This window comes from Triturus cristatus, chromosome 5_1, assembly GCF_964204655.1.
Source record: "Triturus cristatus chromosome 5_1, aTriCri1.1, whole genome shotgun sequence".
Classification (NCBI taxonomy): domain Eukaryota; kingdom Metazoa; phylum Chordata; class Amphibia; order Caudata; family Salamandridae; genus Triturus; species Triturus cristatus.
In genome coordinates, this window is record NC_140587.1 from 292,893,476 (window position 1) to 292,918,104 (window position 24,629).

The 24,629-nt window shown below is 47.0% G+C and overlaps 2 protein-coding genes across 4 annotated transcripts in view; one reads left to right on the forward strand and one right to left on the reverse strand.

Annotated features, from left to right (window-relative positions):
* The window catches only part of NSMCE2 (NSE2 SUMO ligase component of SMC5/6 complex), a 683,358-nt gene that overhangs the window by 646,607 nt on the left and 12,122 nt on the right, over positions 1-24,629 (reverse strand). Inside the window, exon 1 of one of the 3 annotated variants that reach the window (XM_085604964.1) lies at positions 10,689-10,924. The exons of 1 other annotated variant lie outside the window; for it this stretch is intronic. The gene's annotated coding sequence lies outside the window, so the exon portion shown is untranslated. Of the gene's footprint in view, positions 1-10,426; positions 10,925-24,629 lie in introns of those variants that run through there. One more of the 3 variants, XM_085604962.1, reaches the window with a different exon arrangement.
* WASHC5 (WASH complex subunit 5) overlaps positions 10,753-24,629 on the forward strand; it is a 330,547-nt gene continuing 316,670 nt past the window's right edge. Inside the window, exons 1-2 of the mRNA XM_085604961.1 lie at positions 10,753-11,112; positions 20,978-21,234. Coding sequence (XP_085461087.1) covers positions 21,049-21,234 — 186 coding nt within the window. The 5' untranslated portion in view covers positions 10,753-11,112; positions 20,978-21,048. The remainder of the gene's footprint in view (positions 11,113-20,977; positions 21,235-24,629) is intronic.

Genomic DNA, 24,629 nt, shown 5'->3' on the forward strand with positions numbered 1-24,629 from the left:
CTCGTTACCCCTCCTGCATCAACTTCACTGGCTTTCTACAAAAAAGAGGTCCATCTTCAAACTGCTATGCCTAGTTTATAAGTCCCTCCACGGGCTGGGTCCATCCTACCTGGCAAGGAAGCTCGAGTGGTACCATGCTACACGACTGCTGAGATCCAGCAGCCGAAATCTGCTCTGCGTTTGCAGGGTTAGGAAGGTTAGGATGGGAGGTCGGGCCTTCTGGTATCTGGCTCCTACCCATTGGAACTCCTTGCCAGACGAGCTCCGTGCCTGCACTAACTACTGTAGTTTTAAAAAGCTTCTTAAGACCTGGCTATTCTAAGCTTGTCCTTCATCTCCTGGTGCTCCTCTCCTATGCGCCGAGAGATCCCCCTGGGGATGATTCGTTTGCGCAATACAAGTGAATAAATAAATAAATAAATAAATTGCTGTGATTCACGACTCACAACCTACCTCATGAATTAATAAGGTAAGTCAGACCGTGATCCACTATGATTCAGAACTTTGTGAACCGACCTATTAATACAGAGATCGCTTCACAAAATTCTTTTCCATTCTCAAAAAGTTAGTATTTAGGATAAAACAAGTGCATTAAAATATATATTTGGAGTTATACGCAAGAAGACTGTACCTAGTGCAAAACGTTTCCATTAAAAGCATGCACTCCAGAATGCACCTGATAACACCCTTATATTAAACTTCAAAAAGTATAAACCTTTGTCATCATAAAACCATATACAGACTCTCAAATAGACTTTAGATTTGCTGAATAATCAATTGTACACATTCACATGTATTTTGGATACAAGCCGCCCTAGTGAGAAGGCTTGTTTCATGTTTTTCTGTCTGACTCTACGTTGGCTTCACAGAAGAAGAAATGCCTTCTCTTTCAGCCAGAGGAATCTGAAGGTCAGCATTATCCAGTATTACAAAATTTTCTTAACTTGAGAACAGTTATTTCAAAACTTTAAAAAGATGGGTAATGTTATTCCTAATATATCCCGCCCAATTTAACCACTTAGGTCATCTAAAAGACATATACAGTTAGAGAAGGCTGTGTGTTTTCTTTTAATTGCTTATGTCTTATGGTGCTGTGCTCTCTCTCTTTAATCAGCTTACTTGCAAGGTGCCTATAAAAGACATGGGCCCTATAGGTAATTGGGCGAAGTGTAATTCCTCGGTGGAATTCTGTTCCTCACATTCATAAGAGGACCAGAGTTCCTGCACCTGGATTTATTGGGTTTAGGACAATAAATCTGATGTGCAAACAGGCTGTATTGTAGTGTGGATACCTTCTATTGCCCGTGCCAAACCTCAGACAAGGCACGGGAGAAAGCATTACATGCTCCCCCTGCAACCAACATTCTTCACTCCCCCTCATCCTCTCCCCAGCTGATGGGTGTCTTGACAGGACTCTAAACGTGTTTGCATTTGTCATACCTGATTTTACCTTCACACTTAACACCTGTTTTCATCTGGCACTGTCATTTGTAAGTAGAAGAACGGAATCATCAAATCCCCTTTTCAAAGAGGTCAAACCTGAAACACAGGGCACAAGCTAACTATAGGCTCAGCCTTCTTTTGCCAGCAAATAAGTAATCTACAGAGAATGCGGTCGGGTCAAACAATTGCTTTGGTTTGCGATGCCGTCATAAAGTTTTAATTCTTTTGCCAGCAGTCACAAAAATTGGTGGGAAGTTCTGGTTCACTTGCTTTCGAAACATGTTGAAGAGCACCAGTTACTAGATGCTTGGTGGATGAGTTTAAGGCCTGTTTTAAGCACCAAGGCTGCCCCTGTGGCTATTTTGAATGACATCAGGCAAGACTGAAATGATGGTATTTCCTCTTGCCTCATAATATAGCAGCCTAAGATGTTATGAATTGCTGAAAAATTGATAGGTTTTCCAAGACAAGCCATATCCTGCACTAGTTTCCAGTTTTGAAAAGGATCATTACATGGCACTATGCTTTGCCCAGGGAGCATATTATGAAACAACCCCCATATGCCTTATCTGTTTAATTCTGAGTCTAAGCAATCCCTTAATAATAATAAGCACATTTATAAAGCGCATGGTTACACTCGGCCAGTGTGTCCCCGCGCTGCGGTGCAAGCTGCCCTGAATGCTACAACCTAACCTAGCCAGTCCTGATTATCCCAGGGGAAATAGATGAGTTTTCAAATTTTTCCTAAAGGTGCCCTACATGGCCTCCACCCGGAGGCTCAAAGGGAGTTTGTTCCAATGTTGGGCAGCCAAAAAACGAAAGGACCGCCCACCCATCCTAGCTCTCTTAATAGAAGGAACGCACACCAGGCCCCTCCCACCTGATCTGAGTTGGCGTGTTGGAACATAGGGAGTGAGTAGATCAGACAAATAGATGGGGCCGTCCCCTGAATAATACGGTGACAAACGCACAACGCCTTGAACAGGACTCGCTCTCTAATCGGCAGCCAGTGGAGGGAAGCAAGTGCCACCTTCGAAGGGGGCCCTCCTCGGGTGTATAAGAACCAGACGAGCCACTGCGTTCTACACCCCCTGGAGTCTTTGCATACATTTCGCCGTTGAACCCAAGTACAGGATGTTACCATAATCAAGGCGCGAAGTCACCAGGGCATGGACCATGGTCTTCCTGGCTGCAGTAGGCCGCAAATCCAGAGTTTTACGAGGGCCCCTCAGAACTCCAAAACAGGTGCCTGCCACCCACCTGGTATGGTACTCAAAGGAGAGCTTTGTGTCCAGCCACACCCCCAGGTTTTTCGCCTGGGCGCAGGGCGTCGGGGTGGATCCCAAGCTCTGTGGCCACCAAGCCGACGATCACACCGACAGGGCTCTCCCCACCACAAGCACCTCGGTCTTATCGCCATTCACTTTCAGGCAGTTGTTAGCCATCCACGAAGCTAGCTCTTGCAAGCATGCCACGAAATTGGAGGCTGCCGTATCCTGTGCCTGTGTCAGGGAGACCACCAACTGGGTGTCATCGGCATAGGACACGACCCTGATCCCAAAACCATCAGCAATCTCCGCCAGTGGAGCCACATAAAGATTGAACAGGGTCGGGCTCAGGGTCGAGCCCTGCGGCACCCCCTGTTTCAGTTTGATGACTTTAGAATAGTGAGCACCCTGCCTCACCTGAAAACTGCGCTCCGACAAAAATGATTTCATCCAGCTCAATGCCCTGCCAGACACACCTCCTTTCCTCAGACACTGCACCAAAGTGTGATGGACAACAGTGTCAAAGGCGGCACTTAAATCCAACAGGATCAGTGCTGCCGTCTGTCCCGCATCCACATATTGCCTGATGGTTTCCGTGGCGAGAAGCAGGGCAGATTCCGTTGAGTGGAAAGCCCGGAATCCAGACTGAGTGGGATGCAGGAGGTTAAATTTCCCAATATGCGCCGTGAGTGGCATGTTTACCACTTTCTCCGCAATCTTTGCGAAGTACGGCAGTAAAGAAATTGGGCACAAGTTGTCAAGTTGATCTGGGCCTAAGTGCGGTTTCTTGGGTAGCGGAAGGACCACTGCTTCCTTCCATCTTCCTGGCACTATATATGTCCTAAATGAAACCTCCACGAGATGTCTAATGTACGGTTCCAATATTTCTATACTCCCTCTAAGCACTTTAGGGGAGGCCGGGTCTCTGGGAGAGCCCGACTTAACACTCAAACAGATTTTTATTAGCAACTCTGGAGGGGGAACAGTGGAGCTATCCAACCCTTCGCTCTCCCGGATGTGCCCTGCCTCCTCCAAGGTTTCATGGCCTACTTGGGCGGAGTCCGGGAAGGTGGAATAGATTTTCTCCACCTTGTCTGAAAAGAAATCTGCCACGCGGTTACATAGCTCTTCTGAGCCTGTTGCAGGTACTGCCGCTGTAGCTAGGGAAGATATCTCCTTGTAAACCCTAAATAGTTCCCTTGTCGAATTTCCCGCCGACCCAATTCTTTCCAGATAGTATGATGCCTTAGCCCTTCTAATAAGCCCATGATAGCTCTTCAACATATCTTTATACTCCCTCCTCCCCTGGTCCGAGAAGTCTTACCTCCATCGCCTTTCCATGCGTTTACAGTCTGCTTTCGCCCTTCACAAGGTGGCGTTATACCAAGGAGCAGATTTTTGTGCTCTACCCGGTATTTTCTGTGACCAGGGGGCAGTGCTATCTAGTGCCTTCGCAATCCTCCTGTCCAAATTTACGTAGGCACTTTCGGCATCTATTCCCCCAGGTAGCCCACTCTGCTAAAGGGCACTGTTAAACTTTCCCAGCGAGAAGCCAGCGCACTTCCGGCATGTTACTCCCCCTTCGATTCCTCCTGAACCTTTGGCCCAGGCAGCATCATAACAAATGGGACCAAAAATGGTCTGTCCATACCATAGGGAGAGGTGGGTTAACAGCTATGTCCTCCCAGTTCGTAAAAATGGGGTCCAGCAGATGGCCCTGCTGATGGGTAGGGAAGTCAGATTTTAGCCTGAGTTGTAAGGTAGCCATTTCCTGACATAACTCACCTGCCACCACACTCTTAGCATCCTCAAGATGCAGATTGAAGTCCCCAAGCACTAGGAGTTTATCATAACGCAGTGATGGTTGGGTGAGACACTATCAAGCTTGGAGAAAAGGGAGTGGGGTATCCAGGAGGTCTGTAGACCAGAAGCTCTTTCACGATATAGTTAATAGCCACTCTAATCGTAAAAAGGCCAGCCTCGCTATCAGCAATGCTGACAGGCTCGAGGAAGCATTGGATGGAGTGTTTAAATATAATTGCCACTCCCCCTCCTCTGCCGGAGTCCCTGTCTATCCTAGTGATCGCATAACCACTGGGTAATGCCTCAAGGATCTCTGGCGCAGAGTCCTCATCCAGCCAAGTCTCAGTGAGAAACATCACATCTATCTGACCATCTAAAAGCAGGTCGAAGATCTCTAGTCTATGCTTCCTGAGTGATCGACAATTCAGCAGGCAGCAGTTCAGAGCAGAGCTTGCCTCCTTCACCTCCCTCCCCACGCTAGACTTAAATGGGCAATACCTACAGTGCCATCCCATGCTGTATTTGCACAGCTCCGGCATTGGGGGGCAGAGAGCATGCAGTTCCTGGGAGCTGTACTGTAGGTCTACTCCAGAACAGCCTGGGGGGGTGGCCCCAGGCCCCGTTCGGCCGCAGACAGGCTTGCCTTTGGGGCGCCTTCGGCCCGCCAGCTGCGCGGCCGCAGGACCACGCGCCTTTATCGCTGCCTAATCCCCACAACTAGACCACTAACCGGTCGACCGGAAGTGCCTTACTCTCACCTTCCCCCGCCCTCCGCGCAACGGTACTGGTTACCGCATCGGACCGGGCGGGAAGGAAACAAGACTGAGCCCAGGTCTCCGTGAGCCACTCGAACAGGTAAGCCACTAAAATGCCCCCAACACTCCCCTCATAGAATGTGTAGCGTATTAAAAACAATGCCCGTTAGTGACAGCAAGTTTTAAAAATTCATTCTGCGCCAGCCGGTTACAGCACCAAGCAGCTGAAAGGCACTGCCACTGCCCCACTCACCGCTGCGCAGCAGCCGGACCATGCGCCTTTATCACTGCCTAATCCCCACAACTAGACCGCTAACCGGTTGACTGGAAGTGCCTGGCTCTCACCTTCCCCGCCCTCCGCGCAACGGTACTGGTTACCGCGTCGGACCGGGGCGGGAAGGAAACAAGACTAAGCCCAGGTCTCCGTGAGCCACTCGAACAGGTAAGCCACTAAAATGCCCCCAATACTCCCCTCCCCTTCACTGTGACATTAATCTCCAGCTATCAATCCCCCAATTTAGAAGGGCCTTGTGTGGGGGATAGAAGAGGACTTTTCTTCTAATTTTTGCTACCTCTTTTTGGAAAGCTTTCAGCCTTGGACTGTTCAAAATAGAGGATCATTCTATGCTTTGAAGGGCTCTTAAAATGAATATATTTTATTGGTTATCTTCATATCTTTTCTGTTGTTGTTGGTTAGCCAAGATGCATTAGGGCGTTCATTGCACTTTATAATTAACAGCTCAACTCAGCTCGTCTTTCGTGTATTCGTTTACAATATATTCAGTGGGTGTCCTTAGGTACTGAAAATAATGCTTGTAGCAATTTTAGACAAAATCAAGCAGAAATTATGGATGGATTGTGGGTCTTATACATGGTGATGAAGCACTGTCACCAGATAGGTAGATGAGAAGTCTAAGATAATATTTACGTCTAACCAGAGGCTTACCACTGCCACCTAAAGCAAAGCCTCTACAATCAGTTTCTCAAGTGAACTTTAGGACAGACCAGACTTTCCTTTAACATATTCCTTGCATGTTTTTTCACCAGAATGGTGTCCATCCAGAGGCATTATACCAGCACTCAGTTGTGTACACATTGCATCGCTACGGCCAGCCTCTTAGCTAGTGTCGTTTTGAAGCACAATGCATCTGTAAGCTTGTTCTGCTGTCAAACAAAGTCTGGTGTGTCAAAAGCAGCATAATTATGATATTGTGCATGCTGGACTTGGCTTTCTCTGCAGGTCATCCCCAAAATTTGTCACGTTACCCCTCCTGTTTACTGGATTTGTTTTTGTTGGCATTAGGTCTCTGTGCACTTTTCCACTTCTCAACAATGCTAAAGTGTGTGCCCTCACCCTCAAATGCAATACAATTGACCTACACCTGACTGGAACATTTAAATTAGTTGTAAGTACCTAGTATATGGTACTTCATGTACCCAGGGCCTGTAAATTAAATGATACTAGTGGTTTGCTGCACTCATTGTGCCAGCCCCTAAAGTAGCACTTTAAGTTGGGGAGAGGATGTGGTCCGTCGGCTAGACTGCCGACTTTGGTGCTGGAAACCAGGGTTCGAGCCTCGGGGTCGCCTCCACATCCTGTGTTTCTGGGCAAATCCCTTAATCTCCCTGTGCCTGAATGTGTAATGTAAACACGGTGCTCGTGTAAAGCTCTCCAATACCTTCGGTCGAGTTTGCGCTATATAAATATGCACACAAAAAAAGTCTTAGGCCTGCCATTGTAGCCTGTAGTGTAGTTTTAAACTGCCAATTCGACCTGGCAAAATAAACCTTTTGCAAGGCATAAACTGTACATTTTGTATATATATATATATATATATATATATATATATATACACACACACACACACACACACACACACACACATCACCCCTATGGTAGCCCCTGGGGATAGATGCATTGTATTTAAAAAGTAGGTTATGTGTTTTAAGTTTTACAAATCATGGCAGCAAAAAACTCTTAAATCTGCGCACGTGCTTCCTGTCCACTTATTGTGGCGGGCTGGCGGCCGCTGACATACTCTCATATTATCAGGCATCGCACCTCCTGGTCCTCAATGAGTGGTGGTATGGCGATCGGGGGGACCCGGCATACGCGCTGGAGAGACACCTCATGGGACGACACACTCTCCACACTATTCTATATTCTCCGGCACTGCGGGGCTCGCTGCCGCAGGTGTCCAGGGTGGTCTTCCAGATATGGCGACAATCTCTGAAGAGAATGGGGTGGTGGAATAGGTTGACAGGGGAGACTCCCCTTTGGCACAATGGACGATTACCGGAGTTGGCGGCGTTACAGGGGTTCGGCGGCTGGGATGATATCGGTATATCTACTCTGGGGGATGTGACAAGGGGTGGCTTCCTCAAGTCGTTCCAGGACCTGCGGGAGGAGTTTGGTATCCACCGGACGCAGTTCTTTCGCTACCTCCAGTTCCGCCATGCACTGGCCCCTAGCCTGGAGGGCCTGGAGGATATCCCTGAGTTCAGTCCACTGGAGGCGAAGGTCTTTATGGGGGATCTTACGGCTACGAAAATCTCGCGGATCTACCAGTCCCTGGTTATCCATAGCGCGCCCACTTTGGATAGATTGCGGAAGACATGGGAGGAGGATGTAGGCTCGCTGGAGGAGGAGGATTGGAGGGAGGCTCTTGCAGCCCCACGGGGCACAGCCATAGCAATGCGCCTCTGCCTGGTCCAATTCAAATACCTGCACCGGGTGTACTATACTCGGGCGCGCCTGTACCGTGCGGGTCTGATAGCCTCCCCGGAATGCCTCCGATGTGGCGGGGCGGAGGGTACATTCCTTCATACGGTTTGGCACTGCTCGTCGCTGGATCGCTTCTGGAGGGGGGGTTTTCTTGTTTGTCCGAGGTTCTGGGGTGGCTGCTCCAGCGCACGCCACAGCTTGCGTTGTTGCATGTTATGGATGGCATCAGGGGTAATATCTATAAGCGGCACCTCATGCTACTGGGTTTTACGTTGGCGAAACGGGACATCAAACAGGATGTGGAAAGCTGAGCGGGCCCCCTCGGTGGCCGCCTGGAAGAATGGCCTTGACTTTTGTATGGGGCTGGAACTTCCCATTTTTGTGGCCCGTGGCTGTCCGCGAAAGCATTATAAGATCTGGAAGAGGTGGGCGGACTACCGGGGCCTGTGGTTGGAGCCCCCTGTGGCAGCAGATGATCTCCCTGTGGGTTTGGGGTAGCCATACTATGCTGGAGTTTGTACCGTCTGGGGACGGCAGCCACTGGTGGGCTAGGTGGTTTCGGGTGCGGTTGGCCCCTGCTGGGGCAGATAGTTTGTCATCTTTGTTCTCTTTCTGTGGTAACTGGGTGTTGGTTGGTGGGTGGTTTGCTAGGGAATCGAGCGCAACTCGTGGGGCGGGGAGTGGGCGGGGGGGGTGGACATCCGAAATTACACTTTAGCTCAAAAACTATGTAGGCATGTTTTTTTTTTTTCTGGGAGTTATGTTCCTTTGCAATGTAAAATGTCCTTTGCGATGTGGTACTGTATATTTCTATGCGGCAGTAGTCTCTGGGTTACAGAGCCCTGCTTCTAATGTGCAAATGACAAATAAAATCTGTTGTTAAAAAAAAAAAAAAAACTCTTAAATCAGGTTTTCATTACTGGAAGGCATATCTTTCCAATGCGATAACATTGGGTTGCTTTGACTTAATAAGTACTAACTTTTGATTGGGAACAGATAAGGATGTCTAGTTTGGACTCAAATTAATTGCAATTTAAAATCCTATTCAATGGTCATATTTATTTTTTAAGTCACAGTTCTAAAAATACCACTTTTAGAAAGGTGTCATTATCTTGTCCTGACCATTTAGTGCCTGCATCCAGTGTCTGTCACATGACTGAATAGCTTAGCTGTTGGGCTTCACAGGTGTTGGGAGAATGGGTCGTTCTGCCAGGATGGCTGGGGGAGGAGCTATACCCTACCCTACGTATAGTTCACACAGCTGCCTCCAGCGCACACATACAAAGGAACTTGACAATAGTCTTTTGGCTAGGTATATACATTGGACGCTTAGGAACACATTTCCATTACACTACTGGACCTGTGGAAGACTTCAGGACTGCCTTGTTCCACAGAGGACTGCCCTGCAGCTCGAGGCCCGCCTTACTCCCCAGAGAACTGCCCTGAGGTAAGACCTGCCTTGCTGCTTGAATCAAGGACAGCCAGCGTCTTCAAGTGCTAATTGGCTACCTTTCTGTGGGAGCTACAGGGACGTAACAAGCTCCTGCTCTTTGCGCTACAGTGACAACCATCCACAACACTCTCCCTGCTTCTCACGACCTTCTACGCGGAGAATGGAACTCCGTGCTGGACTTAAGAAGGCAACTTTTTCAGGACAAACCTAGCTCCTGTATCTAGTCCGTGTTCAATCACGGACAACCTGGACTTCGTTCATACGATCTCAATATTGCTGATCAAATGACCGGTAGTTGCCCTCTGTGCTTCCAGGTGCTATACTTCGCTTAAATCTTTAAAACTGCTCATCTCAGGTCCTTACTGATGGGATTTTTGTCGTTTAGGTGTCAAATAATTTATTAAATTTTACTCTAAATGTTCTAAATTGGTTTGGGATTTTTCTTGTGTTGTGTTTTTACTTTATTACTGTATATTGTTGTAATCCTATTGGGCTTGACCAACTTGTACAATGTATCACTATATGTTCTTGTATTGGCTCCAAGGATAACACCACCCTAGTGTCTGACGTGCTATTCCCGCCTCCTTTGGTTGACCTGTTACCCCCACGCCCCCTTAAATTCAGGATCTACTTGTGCCCCTGGTTGTCATCGCATGTACTAGTTGGTTCTCACTCATAATAATTTTCAAAACTCGAGAACGCTGAGCAATTAATTTAGCACACCTGAAGATAATACATTGTAACAGAATTTGTAAGCACAGTGTCCTGAACGCGTGGGCTGCGAGCTAATCTTCTCTGGGATAACTTCAATGCTTACTCGCATGCAGAATACACATTAATTCAACAAAACATATCAACACGGGGCAAAAAAAGTTCCTCCCTTAAGTTCTAAATTGTTGTCAAACTTTTATTAAATACATGTGTGAACTGCACGTTTAATTTTGGTAAGAAACACTTGACAGTCACGCAGGGCACCTACCGATATGGCAGGGATCCTATATGCCTACCCTCCCGAATCGTGTGGGAGGTTCCGAGCGCTTGCCTTTTTCTTCCCGCCAGAAGATTCTAAGCATCCACCTTCCTCGTACTACCGACTGTAACGATCATCAATCAAAACGTGACAAACAGCTACTAAATGCACGCGTTTCTCTACATCGCATTAAAACAAGTGAGAACGATAGAATTAAACGGAACCGCCCACAAACAAGACGGTCCCACCCATTAAAGAAAATATTACTCGCCACTTCTGCACCGGAAGAGACAACACTGCTCCGGATGACATTACCCAGCCGCACGTGAGCCGGTACTCCAGGCTGTCCGCGCGGAAACGCAGTCTGTAAGGTGAAGGAGGCGCGCGACTAGACTGCCCTTTTGAAATTCGACTTCATGGCGTATAAGAGTATGCGCCACCTGCTGGAAAGAGACAGGAGCTGGACCAGTGCCGCTGCTTCATCGCCGCTCTGTTAATCACGTGAGCAGTGGGTGACAGTGTTAAGGTCGCATCACGTGACAGCGGTTGGGTATCTTGCTGCTTGTCATTTCCAGTCCTGATGTACCCCGGGAGCTGGAAGAATTGCGGAAGGAGTGCATTCTTTTGGGAAATAGAGAGATGGATGAAGGGCTGACGGATACGAGGACACCAGGCTTCCGCTGATGATGTGAGCTGTAAGTGTGTTGGATATATATGTATCTTTGCCAAGACCACAATGGAGCTGCGAGTCGCAATTTTTGGGAAGTTTGAGCATTTCAAAATCTTCTTGTTCCAAAAACATGCATCTATCAATTATCTCCTGTTAGATATACCTTGGCCTGCCAGTTGAGGGCAAGGGTATGCAACCAGGGAACACTGCATCAACAAGACAAAGTCACGCTGGTAGGCGTATTGGAACTAGCCTGCACTGTTGTGGCCGCTGACTGGGTTGGGCAGTCCTTTTATTTTTCATAACGCGGCCATTCTAGCATTTTCCGCTGAGCGACAAGGGAGGTACTGCTTGTAGGGATGGATGGGATAATAAGAATCGGGGCTTTAGGTGTGATGAATAAACTGCGGGGAGGGAGGCCTCTCGAGGGGCGTGACCGATGTAATTTAGTGCATGGCTTAAAAACACCTAAGCTAAAAATCTGTGTTTAGCAATGTTGTTTTGCCCTGCAGGTATTTTGCTGTTTCTGTCATTGTATCTAGATATATAGTGCAACAAGTAACATTATACCTACAACAATCTAGCTCTATTGACTTTGTCAATGATTGTTAGTTGCAGAAGAAAACAAGTATTGGAAATGGAGTAGATCTCTTATTAGCTTGATTTAGAGCTGTTGACGTTGTCAATGACAATGTTTTTACCAGTGTTACGCAGTATCAGTATGTATGTTGTGTAATTATGTGGGTGTTTTTGGATTTGTTAGTTGTAGAATTGTGTGGTGTGTGAAGTGGATGATGATGATGACAGTGAATGTGACCTGCAGTGTGGTGAGATTGTGCTACGGATAAAACATCAAAGTGATGAGAAGTCTACATATGCAGTAAAAGTCAATGGGTTTGATGTGAAAATGTTGATTTATTCTGGTGCAAATATTTTTCATGTGCCCAAAGATTTTTATGAACAGAATTTGCAGTGGCCTGCCAGTTGAGCTATGGTTAAACTATTTAAACCAGACACCAGGTCTTTGGCCTATGGCGGGTACCAGCTAAAACCTGCTGGCTACTTTCAAGGGGAGTAAAAAAAATTCTAGCTATCGCGACAAAGAATTTTCAATTCTATTAAGGACACGGAGGCGAGGATTATGCTTCTCTTTGCTTTACAGCAAACACAGCAGCCAATAAACAACTTTAAACATTGGCATACCCCGGAAGTACAACCCCCTCCATAGTATCCACCAATCACCATCAGTCCGTTATTGTATATAGTTCGTAAAGAGCACATCACTTCCTCTTTCTTTGCCTCAAACTTTTAACCCAGTCCACAAACTTGACTGCCGAACACTGGACCACCGATTTCTTCATCGACAAGAGTCCAAACTTGAACACGGAACTTCATCCTCCGAAACAGAGTCGATGTCACTTATGCCGGCTTGTTCTGTTCTCCTGAAACGAGAATATATGTCGTAATATGCCATTCACCGAATGTATGTCCACAACAAAATGGGCGGGATGAAACCCTATATAAATACGTACTATCAACATTATCATCAACAATATAACAAAGTCCAACAACATAGTGAAAACACAGTTTCATGGGTGGGATAATCCTCGCCTCCGTGTCCTTAATAGAATTGAAAATTCTTTGTCGCGATAGCTAGAATTTTTTTTATTCTATGTCAGTCCACGGAGGCTCAGATTATGCTAGTTTATGCTACTGGGCGGAAGGGTTTCTGTAAAGAAATCAACAATTGTCCTACAACATCTGTCCTAAATTCTCTAGTGCAATCATCATAACACTTCAAACATTGAACAACACATAACTTACTGTGATGAGGAAAAGCAGGGTAAGAAATACATTTAGAATTGGATTTAGTGCGTTTAGAAATAGTAAACGACACCCCCGAAGGAGTGAAATCTCTACCTGCTATGTCCAGGGCACGAACATCTGAGACACGTCTACATGCTATTAAACATAACAAAATACGTGAAAGACCTTCATTTGCCGGCAAGTTCCGAAGGAAACGTAATACCACATTCACATCCCACAACTGAGAATATCGGGGTGTGGGAGGATTGACCAACTTTATACCACGTACCACTTTACAGACCAGTGGATGCTCCCCCACTGGTTTGCCATCCACATGTGGATGACCCGCCTAAATTGCTGATCTGAAATTGTTAATCGTCCTATACGCCAAACCTGTACTAGCCATCTCCACTAGGAAGTTAACAATCATATGGATACCGGATCCCAGGGGAGCCCCTTATCGTGCAGTACACCAACCAACCAATTTACGCCAAGCAGATTCATATTGCTTATGTGTAGAAGGTGCCCAGGATTGGGACAGGAAGTGTCCTCCGAAACTCCTGGCATCTGCCAGCGTCTCCAGAAAGTCTCCATGCCATGAGGAACAACAGACCCTGTAGGATTAGTGGATGAGGTTGACCCAGCGGATCGGTTAGAAACTCGGGAAAGGACTGCAGTCGAACTGGGAAGGCACACGACCGGGCCAGTGCTGCTGGAAACCAAGCTTGTGCTCTCCAATATGGGGAGACTAGAATCACCTCCGCACTCTGTCTGCGAATCTGCGCCAAGGTTTTTGAATCATGGCAAACTGGGGAAATTCATAAAGCATACCCATCGTCAAGGATTGAAGAAAAGCGTCCGAGTTGGTCGCTAAAGGGTCCCGCCACCAACTGTAAAACTGGGGCAGTTGTGTATTGAGCCTGGAGGCAAAAAGATCTACCGTACAAGGGCCCCACATGGCGTTGAGTTGATGAAAACTCTGGGATGAAGACTCCAATCGCTGGAATCCCGCAGGAAGCGGGAATTCCAGTCCGCTACAACGTTGGTGCAGCCCGGAATGTACTCCGCTGTCACCAATATGTGATTCTGAAGGCAATCGTGCCAGAAGTCCTTGGCTATTTCCACTAGTAAGCGTGACCTCGTGCCACCTAGACGATTGATATATCGTACTGCTGAGACATTGTCCATCTGAAGCAGTATGAAACAACTCGCCTTGTGTGGAGACAGAGTTCGAATCGCAAACGAACCCGCCAAGAGTTCCAGGCAATTTCTGTGGAGTTTCAGCTCCTCCTGGGACCAACTGCCCCCGGTCTCTACCGTCCCACACCGGGCTCCCTAGCCCTACCTGCTGGCATCCGATTCGATCACTATTTCCGGCACTGACGCAAATATGGCCCTGCCATTCCAGGCGTCCATGTGATCTAACCACCATGAAATCTCCGTCCTCGCCTCCTGCATTATCAGAATCTGTTCCGTATAACTGAGGCCCTTGCGTAAGTGTAACATTTTCTACCTCTGGAGTGCCCTGTAATGAAGGGGACCCGGAAAAATAGCTTGAATGGACGAGGCTAGCAGACCCACCAGTCTGGCCAATGTCCTCAATGATATAGTCGGAGCAGACAACGCTTTCCTCAACTCTTTCTTGATGGCAATTAGTTTCTTGAGAGGCAACAAAAGTTGAGCAGAGACTGAGTCCACCTGGAACCCCAGGAACTCCATCGACTGTGATGGCATCATGACAGATTTGTCTACATTGATGACGAACCCTAACTCCTGAAGGAGTTGCGTCGTCCAGGCTAGATGATGAAGTACTGTAGTGGTACTCTGAGCCATTATCAGGATATCGTTTAAGGGCGGACGAGAGTCCGAATGGCAGAGCAGCATACTCGTACCAAACGCCTCCCCACTGAAATTGCAGGAACCGCCTGTGGAGTGGAAATATAGGAACTGCCAAGTAGGCGTCTTTTAAATCGAGACGCACCATCGAGTCCCCCTCTAGGAGTAGATCCCAAAGTAAGTGAATGCCCTCCATCTTGAGGTGGCGATACACTACCCAAGAATTGAACTCTTTTAGATTCAACACCAGACGATAACTCTGAGCTTCTCTGTCATTGTTGTGACCTCTGTATCCTCCTTTCTGGCCTCTACCTCCACGATTCCTGGTGGGGTAAAAGTTGGAGCGGTGGGAGCCCCTCGTCCGCGCTGCTCTGTGCCTCTTGAGGTCTGATTGAAACCACAGCCTGCCGCCCGACCCCTGGAGCGTCCGGCCCTGGTAAATAGGCCAGCGTTGAAGATCTTCTTGATGTTACACTGGACTTTGTCAAGAGCTGAAACGGTGGTGACGTATTTCCCTAGTTCCTTAACGAACTTCTCTCCGAAGACCAATCCATTCGCCATGATACCCGCCTCCGTAGAGGCCATGTCTTCCAGTTGTAGGTCGATATGCATAAGAAAGGAACGCTGCCGTTCTGTAGACACGGCACACTTGGCATTGCCTAGAAAGCAGAGAGCCCTCTGCGCCCATTCCAGGATCTCTGTCGCATCCAGTGGTGTGTTGGACTCTTTGGCCTGCACCGCCGCGTCCAAGATTTTTGTGAGGGGCCCACACACGTCGAGGAGTTTATCCTTACAGCCCCTCCATGCCCTGTCCAATCCTTTCTTGGGGTCTTTAGATAATTCTTTGAGGAATGTGGCCATGTGTGGGATCCAGCTCTGGAGTCTCCCTCACCTTGCCTAAGAGGGCTGGCCTGGGGCATTAGGACCTTAGAACAGCATGCACCTCGCGCTTGAAACCCTGCCGCAGATTGCCTTCGACATAATGTGCCACTTCCACGCATGGCACCCACTCGGTGGACCGTGGATGTACAATATTATTCGGGTTGAAGAGCAAGTTCTTGCTGGGAGGGAGGGTGCTCTCTGGTTGCGTCTTGCGCTTCTTCTTTGATGCCTTCTTAGGCGCCTCCGATTGGTCGGAGTCAGAAGTGTCTGGGAGTGAAGAGGATGAGTCATCCACGTTGCCCTGATACTTCAGGGAAGCGCAAGAGGACGGACAAGAACTCCCATAGCCCCCATGGTCATTAAGGCCATTAGCTGCCATCTTGGCAAGAACTTCGGCCGAATGATGATGTGACGGTCCGCCATGGGAAACTTTAAATTTATGTTTGCCATAGCTTTGTAGTGGCTGCGTAAATGGCTTTAAGGCTTTAATTAATGCCTTATTCACTGAACTCTGGAAGTGGGAATCGAGGGCTTCCACCAAGTGTTCCTCCAGCTGGTGCTCATAGGGCACCTCATCATACTGCACATCATCCGCATATTCAGCCCACTTGTCTGCCTCCTCGGCGTAGTACGCCATCTGCTTGACTTAGGAGGTACTTCAGGGGGGGGGGAACAACCCAGGGGTGACACTGACAGGCAAGCAATCAAAGAAAAAACCCACAAAACAACCTGAGCCAGTGAGGAAACAGTTAATAGTGGAGGGAGCCACCCGTATTCCCCCTAAGGCAGTGCCTTTGAACATTTTTGCACCCCGTCGGGCGTTCCAGGGACTGAGGGTAGAAGCAGAAGCGGTCCACGGGCATGAAAACCCGATCAGTAATGAAAACTCCGATGCGGGCGTTCGCGCATGCGCAGACCGCGTGGCAACGGAAAGCAGACTGCCTCCTCAAGCGCGCAGCGCGCGTCTGTCCCGCTCCTACTCCACAGAATCAAAGTTGCCCGCCGAAGCGCGATCCAAATTAAGATAACAAGTGCGTCTGAAGCGCGATACACAGAAGATCAATTAAGCTAACAAGCGCGCGACACACGCGCCGCTAAACATCGCGCTAAACAAACAATCACAATAGAATGTCAAAATCACTTAACTCGCTGCTGCAGCAGCAAAGAAAGAAGACGTGATGTGCTCTTTACGAACTTCATACAATAACGGACTGATGGTGATTGGTGCATACTATTGAGGGGATTGTACTTCCGGGGTATGCTAATGTTTAAAGTTGTTTATTGGCTGCTGTGTTTGCAGTAAAGCAAAGAGAAGCATAATCTGAGTCTCCGTGGACTGACATAGAATTGGAATACAAGAATAGACTCACTGTAGTGAAGATTTATGTGGCATGCAAATGTGATTGCATTATCAGCTGGTTTCATCAAAGAGATATGGGATAAATAACGGCACCCAAATAGTGTCCCTCTCATAATTTTGAGAGGAACATTTTCAGTCCACACTGTTCATACGAAAGAGCAAAATTAATTTATAACAAAGAAATTTCAAGATTTTCCAGATATGTTTTGTGATAGATTTGGGTGTGAATCCATGTATGTGCACAAATTGCACTTAAAGAAGTTTCCTATCTTGTTGCATCTAAAGTGCGGGGAGTTCCCATTGTGGCTAGACAAGCCATGTTGGAAAAGTTAAAGATGGAAGACTTTATTGTAAAGGTAGAAACTATAGAATGGGCCTCTCCAGTAGTTTTGGTATGCAAAGCCTCTGGAGAAGTTAGATTGTGCATTGCTTTAAGAGGTTTGATTAACTCTGTGGTGGTGGACAGGTAGCTCCTATCTAATATAACCACAATGCTATCTCAACTTAAAGGGGCATTTGTGTTTTTCACATTGGACCTCAGATCTGCCTACCATCAGGCCAGACTTCATGAAACATCAATGAACTTAGCCTCGTTCATAACCCCACTTGGAGTGTTTAGATTGACTAGGATGCCGTTCGGTGACATGTCTGCGGCATCATTTTTTTTAGAGGGCGGAGGGTGTGTTGGATAGTATGACATGTGTAAAAATATATATCAATTGTTGGAAATTGAATTATTAGTAGTGGCAGATATGCATTTACAAAAAATCACAAGGAGGGACAGAGAGCAGATAAAGGTCCAGCGCACGCACCCCCAGGAATGTAGGTATGCGTGAAGGTGTGCAGTTCCTGTAGGAAGGTCGGTCAGGTAATGCCTGAAGGATCAAGTCAGAGGGATCTGATCCTTCAGGAGCAAGAGCCCTCACACACCCCAAGGGGTGTCATGCTTCATCATAGGGCAGCTCCTTGTTGGACCAGCGCTGCAATGCTCAACTGGCCCCGCAGGGGGGCTCTTTGCTGGAGTTCTTTAAAACTGCCGTAGTGAAGTGTGAGTGTGAAGATGAGGGAGCGGTGAATGAGTAGAGTGGGGAGTTTAAAAATAACTTGTAGGGAATTAGAAGTCAAATTTTTAACATGTAAGACCCTAGGTTATGTTAAAAAAAAATGTAGGCCAGAGTGGATATAATGGTCCACATTGATCAACATGTTTCTTGCCGGTAAAGTCATGAAAGCATGCATTTACCACTGGCAATAATACTACTAACATGATATAGGGCCCAGAACAGGTCTTAGAAAATTATTCCCATGCTCAACTCTTGGTAGCTTGGCTGCTAGCAGGCGGGCTTAACTTCAAAGACCGGTATATAAAGCATTTAAAAACACCAATTCAGTAAATAATTAAGCAATAAAAATCCAATACTAATTTATAAAAATAGAAAATATGTTTATCTTTAAATGACACAAAAATGGGAAAACAATCCACTGCAGGGAACCAGATATGTGATTTTTTTTTAAAGATTAGACACGTTCTAGTGCTTAGAAACCAACAGTTCCACTTTTGGACATTTGGTTCCCTCTGGCAGGGACAAATTCATACTTAGCAACTTTTCTGTAGGATTTCTCACAAGACTCATGCAGCCTCCTCCAGCAGGCTTAATTCCGTTAGCAACTCCTTCCTGAAGTTCCTCTTGCGTGTCCAAAGTGTCCAAAACACAATCCAGGGTCTGGAATCTCCAAGAGGGCCTTGAAAGTTTGGGACTTCAATTCCCACAAACCACTTGGACAAAACACTTACAAATCCACTAGTAGTACTCCAGGCTGAGGATTCTATGTGGTTATGGTCCAGGTGAGCTCTGTTAACATGTAGCTTCCTTGCAGGTAGTCCACTCTTTATTCCTTTTGAAGCGGGTTTGATCCACAGGGCTGTAGTTTCAGATGGTTCAACAGGCACAATCTTCAGAGTGCAGATCCTGGTTAAGGCACATCAAACTCTTCAGCATGGACCCTTCTTGCTCTCTTAGTTTTCAAGCATCAGATCTGAGAGACAGTTGCCTCTCAGATCTGCTGCTAATCTCTCAGATTCAGTGTTCTCTGGGGTCAAGCAGGAGGGCACTCCTGTCCAATGAGGTGCAGGGCAACACCCCATTGCATGACCACTTCCACCAAAGTGTAGCACAATGAGTATCCCAGAAAGCACTATTCCTCCAAAATTCAATATGTCAGAATTTTCAGCAGGGAGAGAAGAGCTGGCTAAACACACCCAAAGGATGGCAAATCTCCATAGACTTTCCCCCTTGCATCTGCTCATTCCTTCCTTAAGCCCAGCATCTGGCTGGGGTGAAAGAGGAGGGTTGAAAATGAAACTGGTTTCTCTATCTTGTCTCCTCCTTCCCTTGAAGAGCATTAATTACTACCCCTCCCCCTGGCATTGGCATTCCTACGCCCAGCAACCTCTCATCTCAGAAAGGCTTCCTAACCCCATGGGTCATTTATCACCTCTTTAAAGCAGCCAGTCTAATCAACTTATCTCTGACCTATCGGGACAGGCTACTAGAGGGCTGAATGTTGGCGTACAGGCAAGAAAGTCTTATAACATCTTGTCTGTACCTTTTTAGAATAAATTCAACAATACCATATTGTTGAATGTGTCATTACCATTCTACTGAGTCTTTTAATCCTAGTTTTATGGCTTTTCCTTCTCTAGTTATTAACTAATAACCTTTTCTAATGTTAACCTATGGGCGGGGATCTGCAATGGAAAAATGAACTGGGCAATTTCTCCAATACCAGGGCCTATAGAACAGGTTTTATAAGGACCCTATGGTATACCTACAGGACCCCCCCACGCTTGGAACACCTAGGAAATACTTTCGGGGTTCTGAATATATCTAAATATTGCAGATCCTCATTTCACAGTGCTCCTAGCGCAAAAGTCGAACATACCCTGTGCTCACATCAAAAGCAACACAAATAGCTGGGAGAAAGTCCTGCTATCACATGAGGATTTTACACAAAGTTATGATAAACTAAAAACAAAAAACGCTGGCAATAAAAGGAACAACTGTGTATGCAGATGTGGTCTTGTCAAAGAGCAAAATGCAGTTACTCACATCAAAGTTAGCCAGTGGCACTATTAAGCTGACCCACTACCCCATGCTGTGTGCAGTAGTGGACAGGAGCAAAATGTGAATGACACAGTAACAAACGAATAGACGAAGAAAGCTAGCTAAAAGTCATGTTAAGTAAGTATATTATTATATAATGTTTGTAAAATAAAATGTTCTTGACTAACACCAGACCTAAATATGGGCTTATAGGCTTCCTGAAGTGCCTCTGTCGGTACATAAGTAACACACAATTGTGTTCTTCTTCATTTTGCATTGCAGAATTGTTTTGTTGTATGATTGTCTTCATGATGATAATAATAGCTTTTTTTTTTATTTGGCATTAAAATAATAAAACTTGATAGGTTTCTGCATACCCAATCTAATGGTCCTTGGTGCATAGATATTGATACACATGTTATTCCTTGATGCATAATTCCACTGTTATGCTGATAATATAGTTTTTAAAACCTAACCCAATATAATGGGACAAGGTTTTGTGTTTGTCAGGCTGTAGAGTTCTGTACTACTTGAACCAAAATACATTTAACATTGACATTGGCAGCGACTGAAATGTGCAAAGTAAAGATTATAGTAAATGTGGGAAACTCCAAAACAACGTTTCCTGTACGGATAAGATCTGCTCTGATATAGGTGCAATGCGGTTGTATCTCATCTATTTATATGGTTGCACAGCAAGTTTACCTTAGGATATAAGTCACTTCTGTCCTTGTGCTTTAGCAGTACTTGGATCGCTGGAGAAGGGATCTAGCAGTAATGGCAAATGTTGCAAAGGAAAGCTCAGTGTAGCGGTAGCCATCTGACAAACAATTAAAATAGGTTTGTGTTTTGTAAACTGAACTTTTACATGGTCTACCCTTCTAAATGTGTTTTGTTTCTAGGTGTTTCCACACTATATAAGATACTTCACTCCTTTACCTACTCAACCACAGATCAGTGAGCTGCCTTCACAATGGTGGATTTTCTGGCGGAGAACAATCATTGTGGTCAGGCCATTTTACGGATCGTCTCTCGTGGGAATGCCATCATTGCTGAATTTCTCAGGCTCTCTGAGTTTATTCCAAATGTCTTTCGACTGAAGGATAAAACCGAACAACAGAAATATGGAGATCTCATATTTGACTTTAGTTACTTCAAGGTAATGTATGATACTTTGGTGTGATTAATTTTCGCATAACACCATGACAAGAAAAATTGTTGAGCATGGCTGATATGAAGAGAATGTTATGTTTCTCTAAGTGTTGACATATCAAGCAAAATTAGGACTCTGCAATGTGTTGTGGCTCTTCATTGATCCATTTTATTGTTTATTATTTTATGTCTTTAATATAGTTCGGTCCTAACTCCAGTGAGCTGTGGAGGCCTTTTAAATGGCACATTTTTGTGACATTTTGGTATCTTGCCTACAGACAACAAAGCAAGTGTTGTCACACAACACAAAACATACACGTACATGTACACTAGCATTAAGATACATAAAGGGCTTTTTGACAGCCCATTTCTGCTATTGGCTACTGCCTTTCAGCTGGCTATTGTCAGTGGCTACCTTGGTTGTTAATCAGCCTGGTGTTAGCTCTCGGCATTCTGTGGAAGTGAACACTTTTAAAACCTAGTCTGCACACAGATTGGATTTCATTCCGTCATTTATACTTCATTATTTATTTAGAAGCCACCTTGTTCAGGATTCCTCTATTAGTCCATCTCCTTTTTACAGCACCCCTGTAGACTCAGTCTATTCTGTGCCGATTCACTCCTATTTTGGCTTTGCCAGTGCTTGTTGAATTACAGCATTGTCAAAGCCAAAATACGAGCAAACCAAATGCGTGTCTCTTTTGCGTTTTCTTGCTGCAACACCACCCTGCTTCCTTGCGCATCTTTACCCCTTTGATAAGTGATTCTTTTCCCCACCTAGTAGGTGAAACTGCTCTCCTTCCGCGCAGCTGCACCAGCTAAGTGATGACCCCGAGCGCGCTCTGACCTCTCTGCAGCATTCAACACCGTCTCCCACTGCACCCTAACCACTGGACTCCACGACTCCAACAATTGCGACAAGGCCCTATACTGGATCCTATCCTTCCTCAAAGGCAGAACATAACTGGTCAGACTTCCACCATACCTCTTGGAACTGACAGAGAGCAACTGCGGAGTGCCCCAGGCCTCCTTTCTCAGCCCCTCCCTCTTCAACATCTACATGGCCCTCCTCGCAACCATCATCATGAACCAAGGACTCAACATCGTCTCCTACGCCAACGACACACAACTGATCCTCTCCCTCCCCAATGAACCCACTGTCACCAGGCACAACTTCCAAGAAGGGATGAAAGTCGTAGCCACCTGGATGAAGAACAGCTGCCTCAAGCTAAACTCTGACAAGACAGAAGTCCTCGTCCTGGGATCCACCCCCTCCACATGGAACGATACCTGGTGGCCCTCTGTGCTAGGAACTCCCCCCCCACCCCAATGGACAACGCACTAAACCTCATACTAGATGCATTGCTCACTATGGACTGCCAGATCAACTCTGTTTCCTCTGCCTGTTTCAATACCCGTCGCCTGCCTTGAAAGACCTTCAGATGGATCCACCCCACAAATCCAGAATGACCGTCACTCACGCACTCATCCGCAGCAGACTCCATCAATCCAGGGTTGGTGAAGCGCGACTACTCACCCTAAAGGGTCTCCAGGCGCAGAAGGGGGTGCAGCTCCAGGAAGTTCATTGCAATTCGTCGAAGAGCCAGGTCTTGCGAGCCTTCATGATCTTGGAGACTGTCTGAGGTGGAAAGGGAGGGTGTTCCATGTCTTGACCGCAAGGAAGGAGAAAGAAAGACCTCCTGTTCTGGTCTTCTTGATGTGCGGCACTGTAGCAAGAGAGAGCTGGGCTCAGCGAAGGGATCTTTGAGGTGCGTGGAGCGAGAGGCAGTGGTTCAGGTAGGCAGGTCTGATGTTGTGGAGGGCTTTGTGGGAGTGGGAGAGGAGCTTGAAGGTGATTCTCTTCTCGACCGGGAGCCAATGTAGTGTCCGCAGTCATTGGGTGACGTGGCAGTGGCACGATAGGTTGAGGACTAGTCTGGCAGATGTGTTCTGGATGTTCTGCAGTTTGCGGGTGAGGTTCTTGTTGATCCCTGTGTAGAGTGCATTGCCGTAGTCCAGTCTGCTGCTGATGAGGGTGTGGGTGACGGTTTTCCTGTGCTCGAGGGGATCCAGTTGAAGGTCTTTCGTAGGAGACAGAGGGTGTGGAAATAGGAGGAGGAGACTGTATTGATTTGGTGGTCCATTTTGAGTTCAGAGTCCAGGCTGATTCCACGGTTGTGTGCGTGGTCGGTGGAGGAGAGTGGGTTCCCGAGGGCGGTGGCCAACCAGGTGTCGTTCCAGGCATCTGAGTGTGGGCCCATGATGAGTACTTTGGTTTTGTCCGAGTTGAGTTGTAGGCAGCTGTTCTTCATCCACCTGGCGACTGTTTCCATTCCTTCTTGAAAGTGGTGTTTGGAGACGTTGGATTTGTTATAGGGAGAGGATGAGTCGAGTGTCGTCTGTGTAGGATACTATGTTGAGTCCGTGGGATCTGACGATGGGTGCGAGCGGGGCTATGTAGACATTGAACATGGTGGGGCTAATGGAGGATCCTTGGGGAACTCCGCAGGTGGTTGGTGTGGGATCCGAGAGGATGGTTGGGAGTCTGACCCTCTGCGTTCTGCTGGATAGGAACGAGCGTATGCAGTCGAGTGCCTTGTTCCGGATTCCTCCATCGTGTAGTCTGCGGGCAAGGGTGGGGTGAGAGACTGTGTCGAAGGCTACGGAGAGGTCCAGGAGGATGAGGGCCACAGGCTCTTCTCTGTTGAGGAGGAAGGGGATGTCATCTGTCGCGGTGAGGAGGACGATTTTGGTGCTGTGGTTTTTCCTGAAACCGGTTTGAGAGGAGTTGAGGATGTTGTTTTCTTCTATGAAGGCTGTTGACGGCTTTTTCGATGACTTTCACCGGGTACTGGAGTAAGGAGATCGGTCTGAAGTTTTTGAGGTCGGTGGAGTCCGCTGATGGATTTTTCGAGAGGGGCTTGATCTCTGCGTGTTTTGAGTCGTCAGGGAAGGAGTCGGTCTCGAAGGAGCAGTTGATGATTTGTCGAAGCTTGGGGGGATGATGTCTGAAGCTCTGCAGTAGATGTAGTGGGGGCAGGGGTCTGTGGGGGCCTCAGAGTGGGTTGACTTCATAGTCTTCACAATGTCTTCAATGGTGAGGGAGGTCCAGCTGTGAAGTGTAGGCTGTGTGGCGTAGAGAATGGTGGGTGTAGGTTCTGCGTGTAGGTCGTCATCGAAGTTGTCCTAGATGGTCTTGATCTTGTGATGGAAGAAGGTGCAGAGTCTGTCGCAGAGTTCCTGGGATGGGGGGATAGCAGTTGTCTCGCTGTTGGGTTGGGCAAACTCTTTGATGATGCCGAAGAGTTCCTTGCTGTTGTGTGCGTGGGCGGAGATTCTGTCCTGGAGTTCTTTCTTCCTTGTGTATCTGATGAGCTGGTGGTGCGCGGCTGTGGCTGCTTT